This window comes from Pipistrellus hanaki, assembly GCF_964339955.1.
Source record: "Pipistrellus hanaki genome assembly, chromosome: 4".
NCBI lineage: Eukaryota > Metazoa > Chordata > Mammalia > Chiroptera > Vespertilionidae > Pipistrellus > Pipistrellus hanaki.
The window spans coordinates 21,823,030-21,839,844 of record NC_140506.1 but is presented as its reverse complement, the minus strand read 5'-3'; the positions used below and the strand labels follow the sequence as shown (position 1 = coordinate 21,839,844).

Sequence of the window (16,815 nt, the reverse complement as noted above, 5' to 3'; positions counted from 1 at the left end):
CAGAACCACGGTTGAACAGGACTGGGAATTGTTCAATGGTCTACTCTGCTTAGTCTGCAAATCTACTTTTTGGAAATAGGCAGAGTCGAGGTAATATATTTTATTTTGGATGTACAATTTTAGGTATTCTTTTACTGCCTATTTTAGCACCTAATCCCTTGATTATTTAATTGCACCTCCTATTTCTACAGTGGGTGAGGAGGGAAAGAAAACAGAGATGAAAAGCAGTATGATTTGGGGATCACCCGTGACTTAGTTATTGGTGTTAACTGTATTCTTAACTATGATCTTTTCTTCTTTAAATTTTTATATTAGCTCTGGAATTAAGCTGGTTAGTAGTTTCTTTAAACAGGAGTCTTGGACATATGGCAATTCATCTGGGGAGAGCTCATAGGACTGTGGGCTCTTGGTAATTCTCCTGAACTTTAGTAAAATGACTAACATCTCCACTTTTGATCCTACTGCCCATTTAGAGAACACCATATATTGTTGGTAGTAGATCGTTCCAAAGAAATGATTCATAGGAAAAGCATAAAAAGTTCACATTGCTATGTGAGAACAGGTAGCAAAGGCAAGGAACAGCTGGCATCACCTTTGTTGAGCGTTACTTCCATGACAATTCTGTCCTTGGGCCCATGGGCCTTCCGACTCAGAGAGGAAGAGTTGCTTTCATCAGAGCCTACCGCTGAGGTCCCCCCACTGGCGTTGAAGTTTGGGGAGCTGGATCTACTCATGTGTGTGGGGGTGGAGCAGGGCGTGAGGCTTGGACTCAGTAACTTTGTGCGTACGGTTAACACAAACAATCCACTCCGGATTTGCTGAGAAAACAAAAAGAAAGTAGGGCTGAAACATTCAGACTATTTCTATGCCAAAGAGTGAAAAACAACAACATGAAATCCAAACACGAAATAGGAGATGAAGAAAAACAAGAGAATAAAGGAGATCAATAAGAATGTTGTTACCTTAAAGGTATGAATGGCTTCTTGAAACGTCAAGCCCTTTATTGGTATTCCATTTACATCTAGGATTTCATCCCCTAGGGACCAAATAGGAGAATTACATTAATGTCAGGCTTTAATTTAGGGGAACCTGTCAGTATGCGAACAGGATACCACAGGGTCCCTGATCTACAACTCTATAAAATGAATTTTATCCTTCCATCCACTTTCCTTAGCTTAGCTCCCAGGAATGTCACAAAAGGGACAATTAATGCACATTTCTTTGCAGTAACTCTGTAGTTCCACCTTTAATTAAAATGACTAGGGGAAGCATCCAAGTCTTATTCTTTAGCCATTGCCAAGTTTAATATCAGATGTCCTATGTTTAGAGATCAAACTGCAGAAATGGAGTCCCAAGTCTTTCCTCATGCTCTTTGTTTAAAAACTTAAACCCACAGGCAGTGAAGCATGAACGCACACATGTGAGAAGCCACTCCCATCTCTGGGCCCGGAGAATCATCACAGAGCAGGGAAAATCGTCTCAATAACAGACAAAAAAACACACACAAACAAAACCAAACCTTGTGAGAGATTATTTAGGAATGGCGGCCCTACCTCTAGAAATAGTCTAGATGCCCGGTCTTAGTGGTGCTCTGAGTTCTCCATCATTAATCTGGCACACTACTATATGCTTCTGTGTCAGAAATTACTGTATGCCAATGTCAAACTGCACTCACATTCTCTCCCCTTACCCCCCATCCCGGACTCATCTTCAACTCCAAGAAGGTATAGTTAGGTCATTTTCAAGCTGTTGATAATGTCTGCCAGGAATAGAAAAGACTTGAACATCCTGATGACTTACCAGAGTTTGTTCTAGTTTGTACTCTTGTAACACAATCTGGTTTTTTAAAATAACAGCTCATCAAAAACGCTACAAAGCGGCCCCAAGAGCAGAAGAGATGGACCTTGCAAAGCAGTGTAAGACGGAAGAGACTTCCCTTACCTAAGACAGAGTGCAAAGCAGCCGAAGATCTCTCCATCCCCCTCCCGGGGAGGCCAGTCCCAGGAGCACACTGTGGGCCTGACCAAAGGAACCCTGTCCCCATGCTTTTGTTATGTGCCTTCCCTCTAATGCAATTGCACAAGTTGTAAAATAAGTGGCAGACTCTGTTTAAAAATCACCTGGCATGGCTGGTTACTCAATGAGGTGAGATTTTGGGCTTGTTCCCACATGGGAAAAGGATGGAAACATTAAAATGATTGTTCAGGCTTTAAAAATCTTCATACAAGATTTAAAGACGACAGACCATTCAACAGGTTGAAAATCCATTTCAACGACTTGTCTTTATTGTAAATGATACAGAAGGAAATAAAAGAGTATTAGGAAGACCCGAGTGCTATTAACCTTTCCTAACTATTGATTTCTCCTCCGTTTTGCTGCAGTCCACCAGCGCTGCAGGGAGACTGTCAATCAAGTGAACACAGGGCACATCCATTATGAAAATGCTCTGCTGCTAGAACTTTCTGTTGTTCTGTACACACAGACACTACCTGGGAGCCAACCCTTCCTCTGAGAGAGGGAAATAAATACTCTGCCATCAAAATATGAAGCCTGCTCACGTCTCATCATTAGCATCCAGGCTTCCAGGGTCACTCTGCCTGAAAAAGGAAACTCCAACTCATTCTACCCTATATAATAAAGATGTAACATGCAAATGGTCCTTACGTTGGGAAGCGTTAATGACTGACCATGTTAAAGACCAGATCACAGGTCAGCAGGAGGGTGGGGCAGCGAGCTACAAGCGCGCAGTGGAGAGCTACAGGAGGGGGCAGGGCAGCAAGCTATGGGGGGATAGACGGGAGAGCAGAGGGGTGGAGGGAGCTACAGGAGGGTAGCACGGAGCAACTGGGCTACTAGTCAGTTAATAAAAAAACAGCAGTTTCATACAGCAGCACCTGTACTTTGAGCCAACTGAAATGAGCAGTCACACTGTTTTTGAAGGCAACTAGAAATATTGTGACTTAATCTTCCCATGAAGGAAGTGTATTGATAAAAAGGAAGAAAAGTCAGAATTCATGAACAAGTTCTGCGGACCTAATGTACAGCATGGTGACCACAGTTAGCAATACCAAGTTATATTCCTGAAATTGTTCAGAGAGTAGGTCTTCAATATTCTCACCCCCCACACACAAAACAGGGGACGTGAGGTGACGGAGGTGGTTAACGAACTTTACTGTGGTAATCATTTCACAGTACATCAGTGTTATCATATCATGTAATACACCTTAAACATACAGAGTTATCTATCCATTACATCTCCATAAAGCGGCGTGTGGGGGGAAGCACTTGTTTAGTATGTTTATGTGAGCGATCAAATAGTAGGTGCTGAGGAGAACGTAAAAGATGTGTACGTATCCAGCCCACAAACTCTCAGAAATTTTCTAAAAAAGAAACCTGATCAAAGACCAAAGGAATAAGGTAGATATTTAAAGACCCGAATAAAAGTAGCAAGCCACTTTTCACAGGGCTCATTCAATCCTCACCACAACTCTTCCAGGTGGGTACTGGTTCCCTGTGTTTTTAAGTGAGGAAAGGGAAGCTCAGGATACCACCGTCTGAGGTCACGATGTGGTGAGTGCTGGATTCAGCCCCCGACTGCTGTGCTCCCAAGCCCACAGCCCCAACTGCTGGGCGTTCCCTCCACACCTTGCAAAGGGGCAGATTCCCATGAAAACAGAGCACACCCCCACTGAGGACACCCAGAGGCGCTCTCCTACCTTCTTTTAGTCTTCCGTCCTCGGCGGCCGATCCATTTGGGAAAATGGTCTTGACAAAAATCCCCATCTGTCCTCGAATGCAGTCTCGACCTCCGGCAATGCTAAAGCCAAGGCCCTGCACCCAAAGCAGACGTAGGTCCAGGTTGTCACTGCAGTACTTCCCTGAGGGCATCCTTCCCATGTCTTCCCAGCCATGTCCGTAGTTAAGGCAAAAGGGTGTGACCCCCTCACTCAGGCCCACAGGACAGTACGCCTGGGAAGCCACTCACCTATACATAAAGGGCGCGTCATCTATTCCTCGTTAAACGTTTGTTATTTTCATATAAAAACAACAACAATAAAAAGTAACTGTTTAGGAAATATAGGCTAACTCTCGCCGGAGGACGAACAGCGGGCAGAAGAGCGCTCACCTTGCCCTTTTCCTTGTACAGCCCGATGATGGAGATGACCGACGGCCGGATGAGCCTCCACGGGGACTCCACTTGCGTGGTACTCAGGGAGCGGGTGGACTTCTTCACGATGTGGTATTCCTACGGGCAGCAGACAGAAGGCCAGAGAGTCCCAGCTACCCTCTGGGCCTCTGGCATCGGACACATTCAGATTCTGAAAACCTCAGCTGCCTTTGGGGTGAGGTAGCCATTCCTCCCTGGTCTAGTGGCTTTAAGAGAGTTCATTATAACGAACACTGGAGGGCCCTGGCTAGGTGGCTCAGCTGGTTGGATCATCGTTCCATATACCAAAAGGTTGCGAGTTTGATTCCTGGTAAGGGCATATACCTAGGTTGTGGGTTCGTGACCCAGTCGGGGCACATATGGAAGGTAACTGATCAATGTTTCTCTCCCACAGAGATCTCTCTCTCCCTTCCTCTCTCTCTAAACACATCAATAAAAACATATCTTCAGGTGAGGATTCAAATAAAACAAACAAAATGCTTTAAATAGAAGCAGAGGAATAGATCCTCCTGCATTAAATGGCCACACCTTCTTCCTCCACAAAAAGAACGGCTCAGAGGCCACAGACACCTGGTATTTCTTTCCTCAACTGTACTCCACGGATCCTGCTTCTGGCTTTCTGGAATGGAGTCAGGATCCAGAAACCCAGAGGCCTCAGAGCTATAAGATGGCCACCCTGGGTTAGGGTCCCCCCGCCTGGAAGTTACCCCTTCCCCCCACCCCAAGTTCATAATCATGGTTAGGAACCATTCCCATGTTAAGCTTAATTCTCTCACTCGAAAAACTTAGTAAGCCCTTGTTTCTTATAAAACCCACACCACAAACCCAGATAACTGTTATTCTGCATAAAACATCCCGCTGAGCAACTGCAGCAGCTTCAGGTCTAATCCCTCACATGTGCACAATAAAATATTTTCCAGTGCAAATCTCCATCTCTAGCCTGCCCACCTCCCGGTGTATACGTGTGCAAGCAGAGCACATCATTATAACCTAAACAAGAGAGTCTACAAATCTAGTGATAAAATACGTTTGCAGTCTAGCTCCTTACGATTCTTTTTAGAATAAATTTCTTAAATGACAGATATTCCAGTATAAGCAAAGACTTCATATTTAATATGAGAAGAAACATCAGAAATAGTTTGTATCTTTAATGGATGTATTCTACCGTCAAAGGTAGAAACAAGATGACGGCTAACATTTTTGTATTCCTGGCAGCTTAGAACAATTACATTTTGCAGTTTTACAAACTATCTGGCAACTATGTTGGCCTTCCAGACTCTGTCTGATTCAATAATAAAAAATTTTTTAAAAGATGTTGGCTTGGCAAAGTTACCACCCTCTTATTGAAACCACTGAGGAAATGGCCGGACACAGACTGAGGGTTTTCAACCCCTGAGTACACACGTGCATCTGTGGATTTGTACAGAACTCTCTCTGATCACCCATCTCCAGCAGCACCCATTCCATCTCCTCTTAGGGAACTAGTGGGAACGAGACCTGTGGTATGTTCTAGACCTTTGCTGTCCAGTATGGCAGTCACCAGACACCTGTGGCTGTCTATGCTCAAATGAAGATGAATTAAAATAAAAATAAAAACATAGCCCTGTCTTGCCAGCCACTTTTCATGTGCTCAGCAGATACCTGTGGCTACCATTCAGGGAAGTACAGGCATAAAACATTCCCACCATCGCAGAAAATTTTAGTGGAGTGCTCTATTCTAGACAATACTTTTAAGTAGAGGAAGAGAGAACAACAAGAAAGAAAGGTTCGAATCCCAAAAGAAAAAGAGAAAGGCAGAGAATAGAAAGAGAAGACAAGAAAAAGGACGATTCAAAGAGGTTAAAAAAGTCTCTTCCCTTAATCTTTACTAGCCATGTCTCCTTGTTCCTGGAAGCCTTGTTAGAAATAGGTATTTGCAGGCTATAAACATGGTCAGGTTTATTCAGCTGGCCACTATCTCAGGGCTAGACATCCTTGGCTGTGATGGCAGCCAACCCTCTCATTTCCACACTAAGTGAACCAGCTCGACCACGAGGCTCCTTCACTTTTTGGTCTGATGGGACTCAAAGAACCTTCTATGGGTTCCCCAGAGACTGAGTCCTCTTCCAACTTGGTTATGAGATGTCTACCCAGTTTCACCTGAGTTGAGGATGATGTAATTGAGAAGAGCTCCGTTCAGGGTGATGGAGCCCCGAACACTTGCAGGGGTGGGGACCATCCAGCCTGTGGGACATATAAGGCCTGCAAAAACACTTGGTCTGGCCCTGTGAAGGCTATGGGGAGAGTTAATTATATGTTTGACCAAATACAGCAGGCTAACTTTTAAGTTGATAATTCTATATGGCCCATGAATGACGTAAATATTCCAATGGCACTTGCCAGAAAAAAGGTTCCCCACCCCTAACGTATGGGGCCATGCCATGGAATATTAAAATCACTGTACACTTCACCCCTCTCTGCAGCCCCTTCCGACCCTAGCTATTTGAGTCATTACTGTATAACAGGCAGGATCCCAGGCACAGCATAGGCGCACACACACACACACACACACACACACACACACACACATCTTTCTCTCTCTCACATGACTCAACATCCACCCACTCAGTTGTTAAACTGATCCTGACATGCCCACTAAACCAGTGATGGTGGTTCACCAGACCATGAGGTGCCATTGTCTCCAGGCAGCTGAAGACAGCTCTTGGTTCTAAAACACATAGTAGGAAGGGGATCAAGATGTCAGGATCCAACAAGGGATTGTTTTCATCTACTGTTTTCAAATATTAGGCTGACTTCCTTCTAGCCTCACTCCCTGTATAATATCTCTAGTCCCAAATACTCCTGGCCCACATAGACAAGCAGTTCTTCAGAACAGAGATGCACTTGCTTGTCTTTGAAAGGATAAAAGAAAGCCTAGAGACCCAGGGGTAGAAGTGTGCTCTCCCATCCCCGACTGGTCAACTGTGACTGCATGGGAAAGCAAGAGGCTCCATGGCACTGGCTACCTGTGATCCCGAAGACTCCAGTAGCTGGGGTAGAGAGTGCTTCCGGCCATCTCGGGACACCTCCAACATCCTGGCCCGGGGGTCCCCGTTTCGCACCATCAGCTCATTATATTCTTCAACAGACTCCAGACGGTGTACACCGCCTGGAAAATACAGGGGGGAAAAAGACATGGCTTGATATGGGGTGAAAAGAACCTTAAGAGCACACATAGGCACAGACCTGTTGAATTTATATCCACACTCATGGTTTTCAGAAGGGCTGATGACCAATTCTTTCAAAGCACCAAGCTCACCACATTTTTCCATCAAGCTCTGCATAAGTTCAGTATGTGTTGAGGACATTGATGCCAGATTATTAAAAAAAAAAAAAAAAAAAAAAAAAAAAAAAAAAGCGCCAGTTTTTAAAGAACCAGATAAGGGCAATGTAATTTCTTACTTATTTCATCCAAGTAAGAAATAGCCATGGTTGATAAGGCAAACAACAGTGAGAATGCTTGAGTAGATGGTTTTCTAGTGATAGAGGACTATCACTTTGTGGTTGCTATACTAGTAGTTCCATTGTTTGGGCAGATGGGTGTTTTTCATGTATAATAATGACTTTTAAAATAAACTTAAAAGAATTATAACAACTTACAGAAATGTACACAAATAAGTATAAAGTTCCATGAAATTTCACAAAGTGGATGTACCAATAACCAATACCCAAACAAAGAGACAGAATCTTGCCAGAACCCCAAAGCCCATTTTTGTGCAACTAACCACCCCTCTCCCAAGGTAACCGTTAAACCTATTTCCTAACATCATAGATCACCTTTGCCTGTTTTCAACCTTTACATACATGAACACATACAAGATGCATGTTTGTGTATATATGGCTCCTCATTCTTAGCATTTGTTTGTGAAATCCCACCATGCTGTTGCATGCCCAGAGATCATCCATCCCACTTCTGTGAGCTATTTCATTATATAAACATACCACAACTTATTATCTATTCTTCTGCTGATGGACATTTGGTTTATTTCCAGTTTTTAGGTCTAGAACAAGGATAAGAAAACTTCTTTATTTTTTTGTTAAAGGCTAGATAGTCAATGTTTTAGGCTTTATAGGCCACAAATGGTCTCTGTTGCCTATTATTTACAAAACTTTCTAATAACCCACTGAAAATGTAGGAAGCATTTCTAGCTCATGGGCTATACAAATATAGCTGTGGATGGTAGTTTGCTGACGCTGATCTAGAATATGCTGTTATTGAACATTTTTGTAAATGTCATGTTAAATGCAGATCTAGGAGTGGAGTTGCTGGGTTACAGGTACACATGTACCTTACCAATGTAGAATCCCCAGGGTGCATGAATTCTCATTTCTCCACATCTGTGCCTTCCTCGGTGGTGGTAGATTTTTTATATATTATTTATCTTATCTTATTTTATTTTATTATTTTATTTTATTTTATTATTATTGTAATTTTAGTGGTGGCAGTCTTTGTAATTTTAGCCACTTTGGTGGATATAGAATGGCATTTCATTGTGGTTTTAATTTACATTTCACTGATGACTAATGAGATTGAGCTTCTTTTAAAATATTCAATGGCCGTTTCTCTTAAATTAAAGTTGTAAAGTGCCTGTTTAAGTCTTAAGTCAATTAAAGTTGTAAAGTGCCTGTTTAAGTCTTTTGCTCATTTTTTAATTGGATTTCTGTCTTTTGTTGTTGATTTATAGACTTTTAATTTTCTTTGTTAATATATTGTGGATATTTGGATAGATCATGGAATCTATCTATTATTGTAAATATATTCTTCATGTCTGTGACTTGCTTTTTCACTCTCTTAATGTTATTTTATTTTTTTTTTGATGGACCAAAGTTCATAATATTAACACAGTACAACAAATAGATTTTTTTCTTTTTGGTTAGTACTGTTGGGTTCTGTTTAAAAATTTTTTATAGTGATCATATTTAAAGACACCCTTGCCATTTAAAAATAAGATAATTTAAGGGACTTAAATCTTAAATCATGTTTTAATTACATTGAATATAGTAGCCATAATCATATTACAATGTTCACATTATACTCGATATCAGCAATTTTCAACCTTTTTCATTTCATGGCACATATAAACTAATTATTAAAACTCTGTGGCATAATAAAAAAAAATCTATTTTTTGCCAATCTGACAAAAGAATAGGCATAATTGTGACTCATTCACATTGAATGGCTATTGTTATTTTTTGACAATCTAAGGGAAAAGAGGTCAGTTGCCCTGACTAATAGATATTGAATGTTTTAAACATTCTTGCAGCACACCAGTTGAAAATTGCTTCACTGTGTGTGTATGTGTGTGTATATGTGTGTGTGTGTGTGTGTGTGTGTGTGTATCTGTGAATATAACTATACACACATACAGAGTCTTTGAAATATCAAGCTATCCTAGACCATGAAATGTTTTATTTGAAGACCTAAAATTTCAATTTACCTAAAAGTTTTTTATGGGATAAAACAAGTTGATCCTGTACTCTTTTACAAATAATGTATTGATGAATTTCTAATAGTGATTAAAAAAAAAAAAACACAGACTAGGACTGACAGTTATTTTAAAATGGACATCACTAAAGACATGGCTTTTCAAAAGCTGAATATTAGCTTTGTTATACAGGTCTTCAAACACCTGAAATTCCTTTGCAGTCAAAGAAAATTTTCCATTTAAAAAGATCACAAGCCTAAGGCATGAACATGGGTAAATCAAAAACACCAAAATTAAAAGGGAACCCTGCTGGCCAAAAAAGAAGGCAGGAAGTAATGAAAACTCAGGTTAGAATTTCAGGGGAAAAAATGTTCCATGAAATCGCTTCAGTCATTTTTGGAGCCAGACTGGGCAAAAATCGTAGTAGAAATGGCTGGAACCTCTTTACAGAACCTCCTTAATAATTCATGACCAGATTAATCTATCTTGGCATGCTTACTCATCTGAAACAGATTTATTAGAAGAAAATTCCTTTGGAGCTGACAGGGAGGACCTTGCCATCCACAGAAGAGAAACCACATACGGTAGTGTCTGTAGATAATACACTGATATGTGACAACCACAGCGACTCGCTTTTAATGAACTATGAAATAAATACCCACATTTTCAGGACAGACAAACGAGGAGCTCATCACATTAAAACCTCTGTATTCAAATGACTGAAGACGGAACATATTTCACAGCCCTGAATGCAGACCCAACTAACTCCTTAAGCCTCTTTAACAGGTTTCCAAATTGCTTTTCCAGTCTTATCTCCCACTACCTGGCTGCATGAATTCATTGCTCTAGCCTGCTGATTCTCAAAGGAGAGGATCTGTCCAAAGCCGGCATCCTTCCCAAAACTGGGGAGCACATAAATATCACTTGACGTTTTCCCCCACTTCGCCGGCACCGTCACCTCCCGCCCCAGGCGTCTCCTTTCCCCTAATCGCTCTGACAAGCTCTGCTGGGCTGCACCCCTGGCTGATGAATTACTGGATCCTGTAGATAGATATGAGTCACCCAAAACTTCTCTGACCAGTTTTCCCCATTGAACCTAAGCATTTCTTGGGCATTTTTTCATGAATCTAGACCACTATTCTACCAAACCCTGCCAAGGTCCTGGCCCTCCTGTATCCTGCTTCCTCTGAATGCTCGAGCGCCATAGCCCAGAGACTTCCAGGCTTTGCACCTACCTCTGTGAGGCCTTGGCCTCACATGCTTGAGCACCTTTCTGTCTGAGCCCCCCCAGAGCATCTACCCTCCATAGGGAAAGAGAACAGTGATGATGACAAGGATGATGGGACATTAACAACAAAGGAGACAACAGTGGCAGCTACCACATGGTGAGGGCCTACTGCTACCACACCTTGGACTGGCACTGCCATATGCAATCCCTCAACTCCATCTTACAGAAGGCCTGGCGCTGAGAAGGCACTCACACTGATCGGCAGAATAGAGGAAGAAACAGAGAAACAGAGACGTGAAGCCACCCGTCCCAGGCCACACAGCCAGGAGCGGCAGAGCTCCTTCCACTTTCCTCCATGGCCCAGTCATGGCCTTGAGTGTCTGGGAAGGACATGGAAAGAGAGGGTGGCATCCATTTGTGGCGCAGCCAGGCCTGGATTTACTGCTCAGTTAGTGTGCTGCTCATTCAAACCATAACAAACAGAGTTAGGGAACCATGGATCTGGAAGGTCCTTGATGAGACCCCCTCCCCATATCTCTATCAGAGAACCCTCAGACTGGGGAACAGGGTTCTTTTCAAGATAGGAGTTAGAAGACCGGTCTGGGAGCGGATCTTCTGGGGGGCGGGGGGGAGGGCATTGAATGAGTGACCTTCGGGATCCCCTTCACTTCTCTGGTCTCACCCCTGAAATGAAGAGCATGACTGCCCTGATTTCAAAGATCCCGCATAGTTTCCCCAGAGCTCAGTGCCCTTCCCTGGGAATGGTTTCTAAGGTGCTGATCTGCTCTGCCAAGACAGCTGACCTCACATCTCCTCTCTGCCCTGGTGGCTTCCCATCCTGCACACACGCAGGATTTCCCGCAGTGGTTCCTCGGACCCAGAGGGAGCTGGTCTCTCTCTCCACATGCGGAGCTTTGGCACCATGTCCCTCCTTAACCTTACCAGCCTCTGGTCATCACACTGTGCTTGTCCCAGACCCACACTCTCGCAGATATATCCTGCCTAATTAATCTGAGTTACAAATGCAAAGCAATCCATTTTGTCATTCCAAAAACAAGATGGCTGCGTTTCATGGTGAGAGAACAACTCAATAAAAAGCCAGGCAGGGGGGGAGGGTGTGCTCTTGGTTGACAGGCGTAGATTTGAGTGGTAGGAAGAGAAAATAGACTTTTTTGGATGCTAATATACATGCTTTGTGCTAGTTGCTTTTGTGTGAGTTTATTATTACTAGAGGCCCAGTGCACGGATTTGTGCGTTGGTGAGGTCCCTCAGCCTGGCCTCCCGCCCTCTTGCAATTTGGGACCCGTGCGGGATGTCAGACTGCCGGTATCAACCTGATCTCCACAGGCCCAGTCCAGACAGGAGGGAGCCCAATCCTGTGCATTGAGTATCTGTCCCCTGGTGGTCAGTGCACATCATAGCAACCAGCCAAATGGTTGATTGGTTGCTTAGGCTTTTATATATAGAGATTATTATTATTATTATTATTATTATTATTATTAAAAATTGGCTCAATCTTTCAATATCAGTGTTATCATCTTCCTTTTTCTGGTGGGGAAGTGCAAGTTCAGGGACATTAAATAACCAGGCTAGGTAATCCGGGTAACAAGAGTTGAGGGGAAGACTTGGTTCTGCCCAGCTCCCTGACCCTTCTTCTTACTGTTCTCCCAGATGCCAATGGGTAGCCAGGGTAGACTGCTCCATCAGGCCACACACACAATGCTGAGGGCCCACACCACTTTCAGGGCCCATAAAAATGGTTTCATTTCTTTTAAATTCAGAAGAACATAATAGTAATGAATAGCTAACACGTCCGGCTTGTAACTTTAAACCAATGCAGTCATAAAACATGATTTTCAGTTTACTTTTAAGACAGGAAACAGCCATCAAGGCGAGAGTGCCGGGGGTCCACGGAAGCTGGAAGCCGTGTGGTCCCAGCACTAACTTTCTCCCTCAGGACACAGGCCAGCTGCTCTAAGGATGTGCCCAGGAAAAGTCAAATCTGCTTGTTCCAAAAGCGGCAACTCCACCCCCTCCCACTTAGTTGAAATGCAGATTTCATATGATATAAATAGCTCTTTGCCAGTGGTTCTGGCAGACCAAGGGCTTGGGGGAGAGGTATGTTTGCTGAAAAATAGCCACCAGGAATATTCCATTGAAAGGATCACCTGAAGTCCTATGGAAGTCACATCACACACAGGAAATTTAAATCTAAGCAGAAACAAACAGAGATGTTGACATTCACTTTATTATGACCCAAAATATCTCGCAGGAAGCCAGGCTGAATGCAGTTTTATTCCTGGGACATGAAGTATCTAAAGGAAAAACAAGCCCTACCTGGTTTGGCTCAGTGGCTCAGTGGATAGAGTGTTGACCTGTGTACTGAAGAGTCCTGGGTTTGATTTCAGTCAGTGTGCATGCCCAGGTTGCAGGCTTGATCTCAGTAGAAGGCATGCAGGTGGCAGGCAATCAATAATTCTCTCTCACCATTGACGGTTCTAGCTCTCTCTCCCTCCCCTCTCCATCTCTGAAATCAATAAAAATATATTAAAAAAAAAAAAAAAGAAAGAAAACACAGGTTTGGCTCTGGCAGGATAGCTAAGTTGGTTAGTGTCATCCTGATGTGACGAGGTTGGGAGTCTGATCCCCAGTCAGGGCACATATAAGAATCAACCAAATGCATAAATAAGTGGAATAAAAATCAGTGTCACTCTCTCTCTTTCTCTCTCCCCCTCCCTCCCTCCACTCTCAAATCAATAAATTTAAACAAAGAGAAAGGTAAAAAAAAAAAAATTGTTGAGTTTTTAAAAAAATATATATATATTTTTTATTTCAGAGAGGAAGGGAGAGAAAGAGAGAGAGAGAGAGAGACATCAGTGATGAGAGGGAATCATTAATTGGCTGCCTCCTGCACACTGGACCAAGCCCACAACCTAGGCATGTGCCCCTGACAGAATCGAACCTGGGACCTTTCAGTCTGCAGGTCGTGGCTCTATCCACTGAGCCAAACCTGCTAGGGTCAATGTTGAGATTTTTAAGGAAAAGAAGGGTTCATCCTGCTAATGGCTATATATTCCCACTTCTGAGGCTAGAAGTTGGTTTTCAGAAAGATGGTATCAGATAAAGAGCCTCACTTACCCGAAAGACGACTTTTGAGCTTCATCTTACTGTTGCCCTGCTTGGGACTTTCCAGGTTTCCCTTGGAGTCCTCAGAGCCACACGAATCACCTGCCCCAGGGATCTGAAATGCAGAGAGCACAGAGCTGATGTGGGAGGTTGGCACAATCCCTTCTGAGACATTATCTCAAGGTTCAAGGAGCAGCAATCTAGGTATCACGTGAGGTACTAGGATCAAAGCACAGTCTGCTGATAGCCTGGAATCACGCTGGCCAGTTCTTCCTCTGCAGGCACCTCACGGCACAGCTCAGAACCAGGGAGGGTTCTCAGTTTGTAGGCCTCTAGGGGCCTTTTCAGTTCTTGAGAAAACTTGGACAAGATCACACATGTCGGTAGGAAGTCACAACAAGAGCCCAGATCTCTTGACGTGTGGGCTAGTGCTTTCTCCTACAGTGCAAGTCACAACAAATATTAAACCAGAAATGGAAGCTTAATTCTAAGGTTCTTATAATACAGCAAATCTTGATTTTATGGCAGCCAAATAATCACACCCCGCAGGTCAACCAGGTATTCCATGTGCTACACTTCTGAGGACTGACTAAATACCTCCCGGAATCCATCATTGCCGGGCCATGTGGAGGTGTCCACACAGGTCAGCCCACACATCGTGAAGCGTATGTCTACACTCTGGACCTCAGAGTGACGCAGAAAGGAGGATCCCAAGGTCCGGTGGGTCCTCCTTCTGAGAAAAGCCAATCACGCTTTAAAAACAAACACACCCAAACTTTGCTTATTAGAGAGGAGACTTATGCACTGAGAGTGTTTCTAAAACATTTACAAAACTCATGAGATACATCAAGCAGGACCCTTCCCATTTGAAATTTTATTTTTCTTTGAGGTCTTAGAGGAAATACAGTCATAGTAATTAAAATAGGTAAGAGCCGAAACTGGTTTGGCTCAGTGGATAGAGTGTCGGCCTGCGGACTGAAGGGTCCCAGGTTAGATTCCAGTCAAGGGCATATATCTTGGTTGCGGGCACATTCCCAGTAGGAGCTGTGCAGGAGGCAGCTGATTGATGTTTCTCTCTCATCGATGTTTCTAACTCTCTATCTTTCTCCCTTTCTCTCCGTAAAAAAAAAAAAAAAAAATCAATGAAATATACTTTAAAAAACTAAAATAGATAAGATTCATGTGAAGGAACATATATACATTTTAAAATGACAGCAGATATCCTTTAACACTTAGCAGTCATTGGAAAATCATGTAATTACAATGTAAAAAAAACCTCTGAATTTTAATGGATAATAAAAATTATACATTGTGTCTCAAATTCTGTATATAAAAATGTGTAACTAAGCACAGAGTAATTTTCCATGTAAACTACCTTTTAAGAGGGAATTGTTTATATAGATAATGTACATAACACATACAATTTGGAAGATTTCCCTTTCGCCCTCAAGTTCAAGTATCTTTCTGGATGAGAAACAGGGATGAAAAGGCCTGAGAAATGAGGAGATGCAGGCAAACTGAGGGAGGGGCTTTGGGAAAAGAAATTATTCCTAATATATAAAACCAAGATAAATTTGGTGAATTCCTATTACAATGTCAGGGATTGGCAGGTCTCCAGGTTTAAATTATGAAGTAAAGGCAAGATAGGATCCTGAAGATGATTTTAGAGATTCTCTAGAGAGATGCCTTTCCCAGCCCCCAACCGTGACATTAATTCATACATCGTGGAAAAAAAAGAAAAAGTCTTGGAGACATGCCAGAAACCCAGGGCACAGAAGGAGACATGCAAATAGAAACAACCTGGGAGAAGCCTGGTTTAAACATGTTATGGAAAGAACCTGTCACCAGACTGTAAACAGCAATTACAGGAGAGGGAGTTAAGTTCCTGGTTCTCGCTGGTTCCCCCGCCTGACCCTGCGATCAGCCTACAGAGAACGGTGCTCCTTGGATCTGCAGGTCATTACCTCCTCTGGTGCCCATTAGGTGGGCAGTTATGGGTGGCCAGGGCCCAACCCATCAGAAAGCCTATTTGAGAAGCTCATGTTGGGGGAGAAAAACCATCCAGTCTATGGTTTCTGGACTTAGAAAGTTCCCTTCCTCCATTTTCCCCTCTATTTTTTCTCCCAGCACAGCCCCAGGTTTTTATACAATCAGAAGTTCTGAAGGTGACATCAGCACTCATAGAATAACCAAGAAGAAAACTGGCCTGCACACGGTTTCTCAACTCGCTACAGGTGAAGGCTGTCACTTTGTCTCCTGATTTCCAGCATCATGTATTACCAGGATGTTCTCCCCCTCCATCCTAAGATGCTTTTCAATTAATAACTTGGGATGATCAATACTGAACCATACTGTATAATTCCATTCACCTCTATTTTCCCCCACTTAATTTTTGCAGTTAACACGTGTCCCAAGGTAAGTAACATCTCCATTTGACAGATGAGGAAATAAAACTGGGACCCTTGTACATAACCGAGACCCTTTTGTGTAGGTGGATCCAGGATCTAGCACAGACTCTGTGTGAAGAAAGTCAGTCCAAAATGAATGGTGTAGAGTTTTACAAGGGTACACAGGCACCGTGTCCCATCTGAGTCGTCCTGATGCGAACACAAACGCTGTCAACGCTTCTTGAATTTCAGAGTCTGAGGGAGGTGGTTTAGAAGAATCATAGCCTTAAAGAACAGTCTTTTACTTTCTTTTTTAGTCCTCAAAGGCACCAGAGAATGAAAGGAGATTTAGTTTCTATGATCTATGTAATACCAGTAAGATTTGTTATACCAAAGAAATCTGGTAAAGATATGTCATGTTACTATGGAAAGCCTGTAGCT

General features: G+C 42.9%; 1 protein-coding gene across 8 annotated transcripts in view; it reads right to left on the bottom strand.

Moving 5' to 3' along the window:
- PDZD2 (PDZ domain containing 2) overlaps positions 1–16,815 on the bottom strand; it is a 309,850-nt gene that overhangs the window by 27,621 nt on the left and 265,414 nt on the right. For all 8 annotated transcript variants that reach the window (XM_084882595.1, XM_084882596.1, XM_084882597.1 and 5 more), the window contains 6 exons: positions 14,000–14,102; positions 7,174–7,316; positions 4,127–4,246; positions 3,717–3,831; positions 963–1,036; positions 593–818 (listed from right to left, as the gene is read on the bottom strand). In XM_084882595.1, coding sequence (XP_084738721.1) covers positions 593–818; positions 963–1,036; positions 3,717–3,831; positions 4,127–4,246; positions 7,174–7,316; positions 14,000–14,102 — 781 coding nt within the window. The remainder of the gene's footprint in view (positions 1–592; positions 819–962; positions 1,037–3,716; positions 3,832–4,126; positions 4,247–7,173; positions 7,317–13,999; positions 14,103–16,815) is intronic.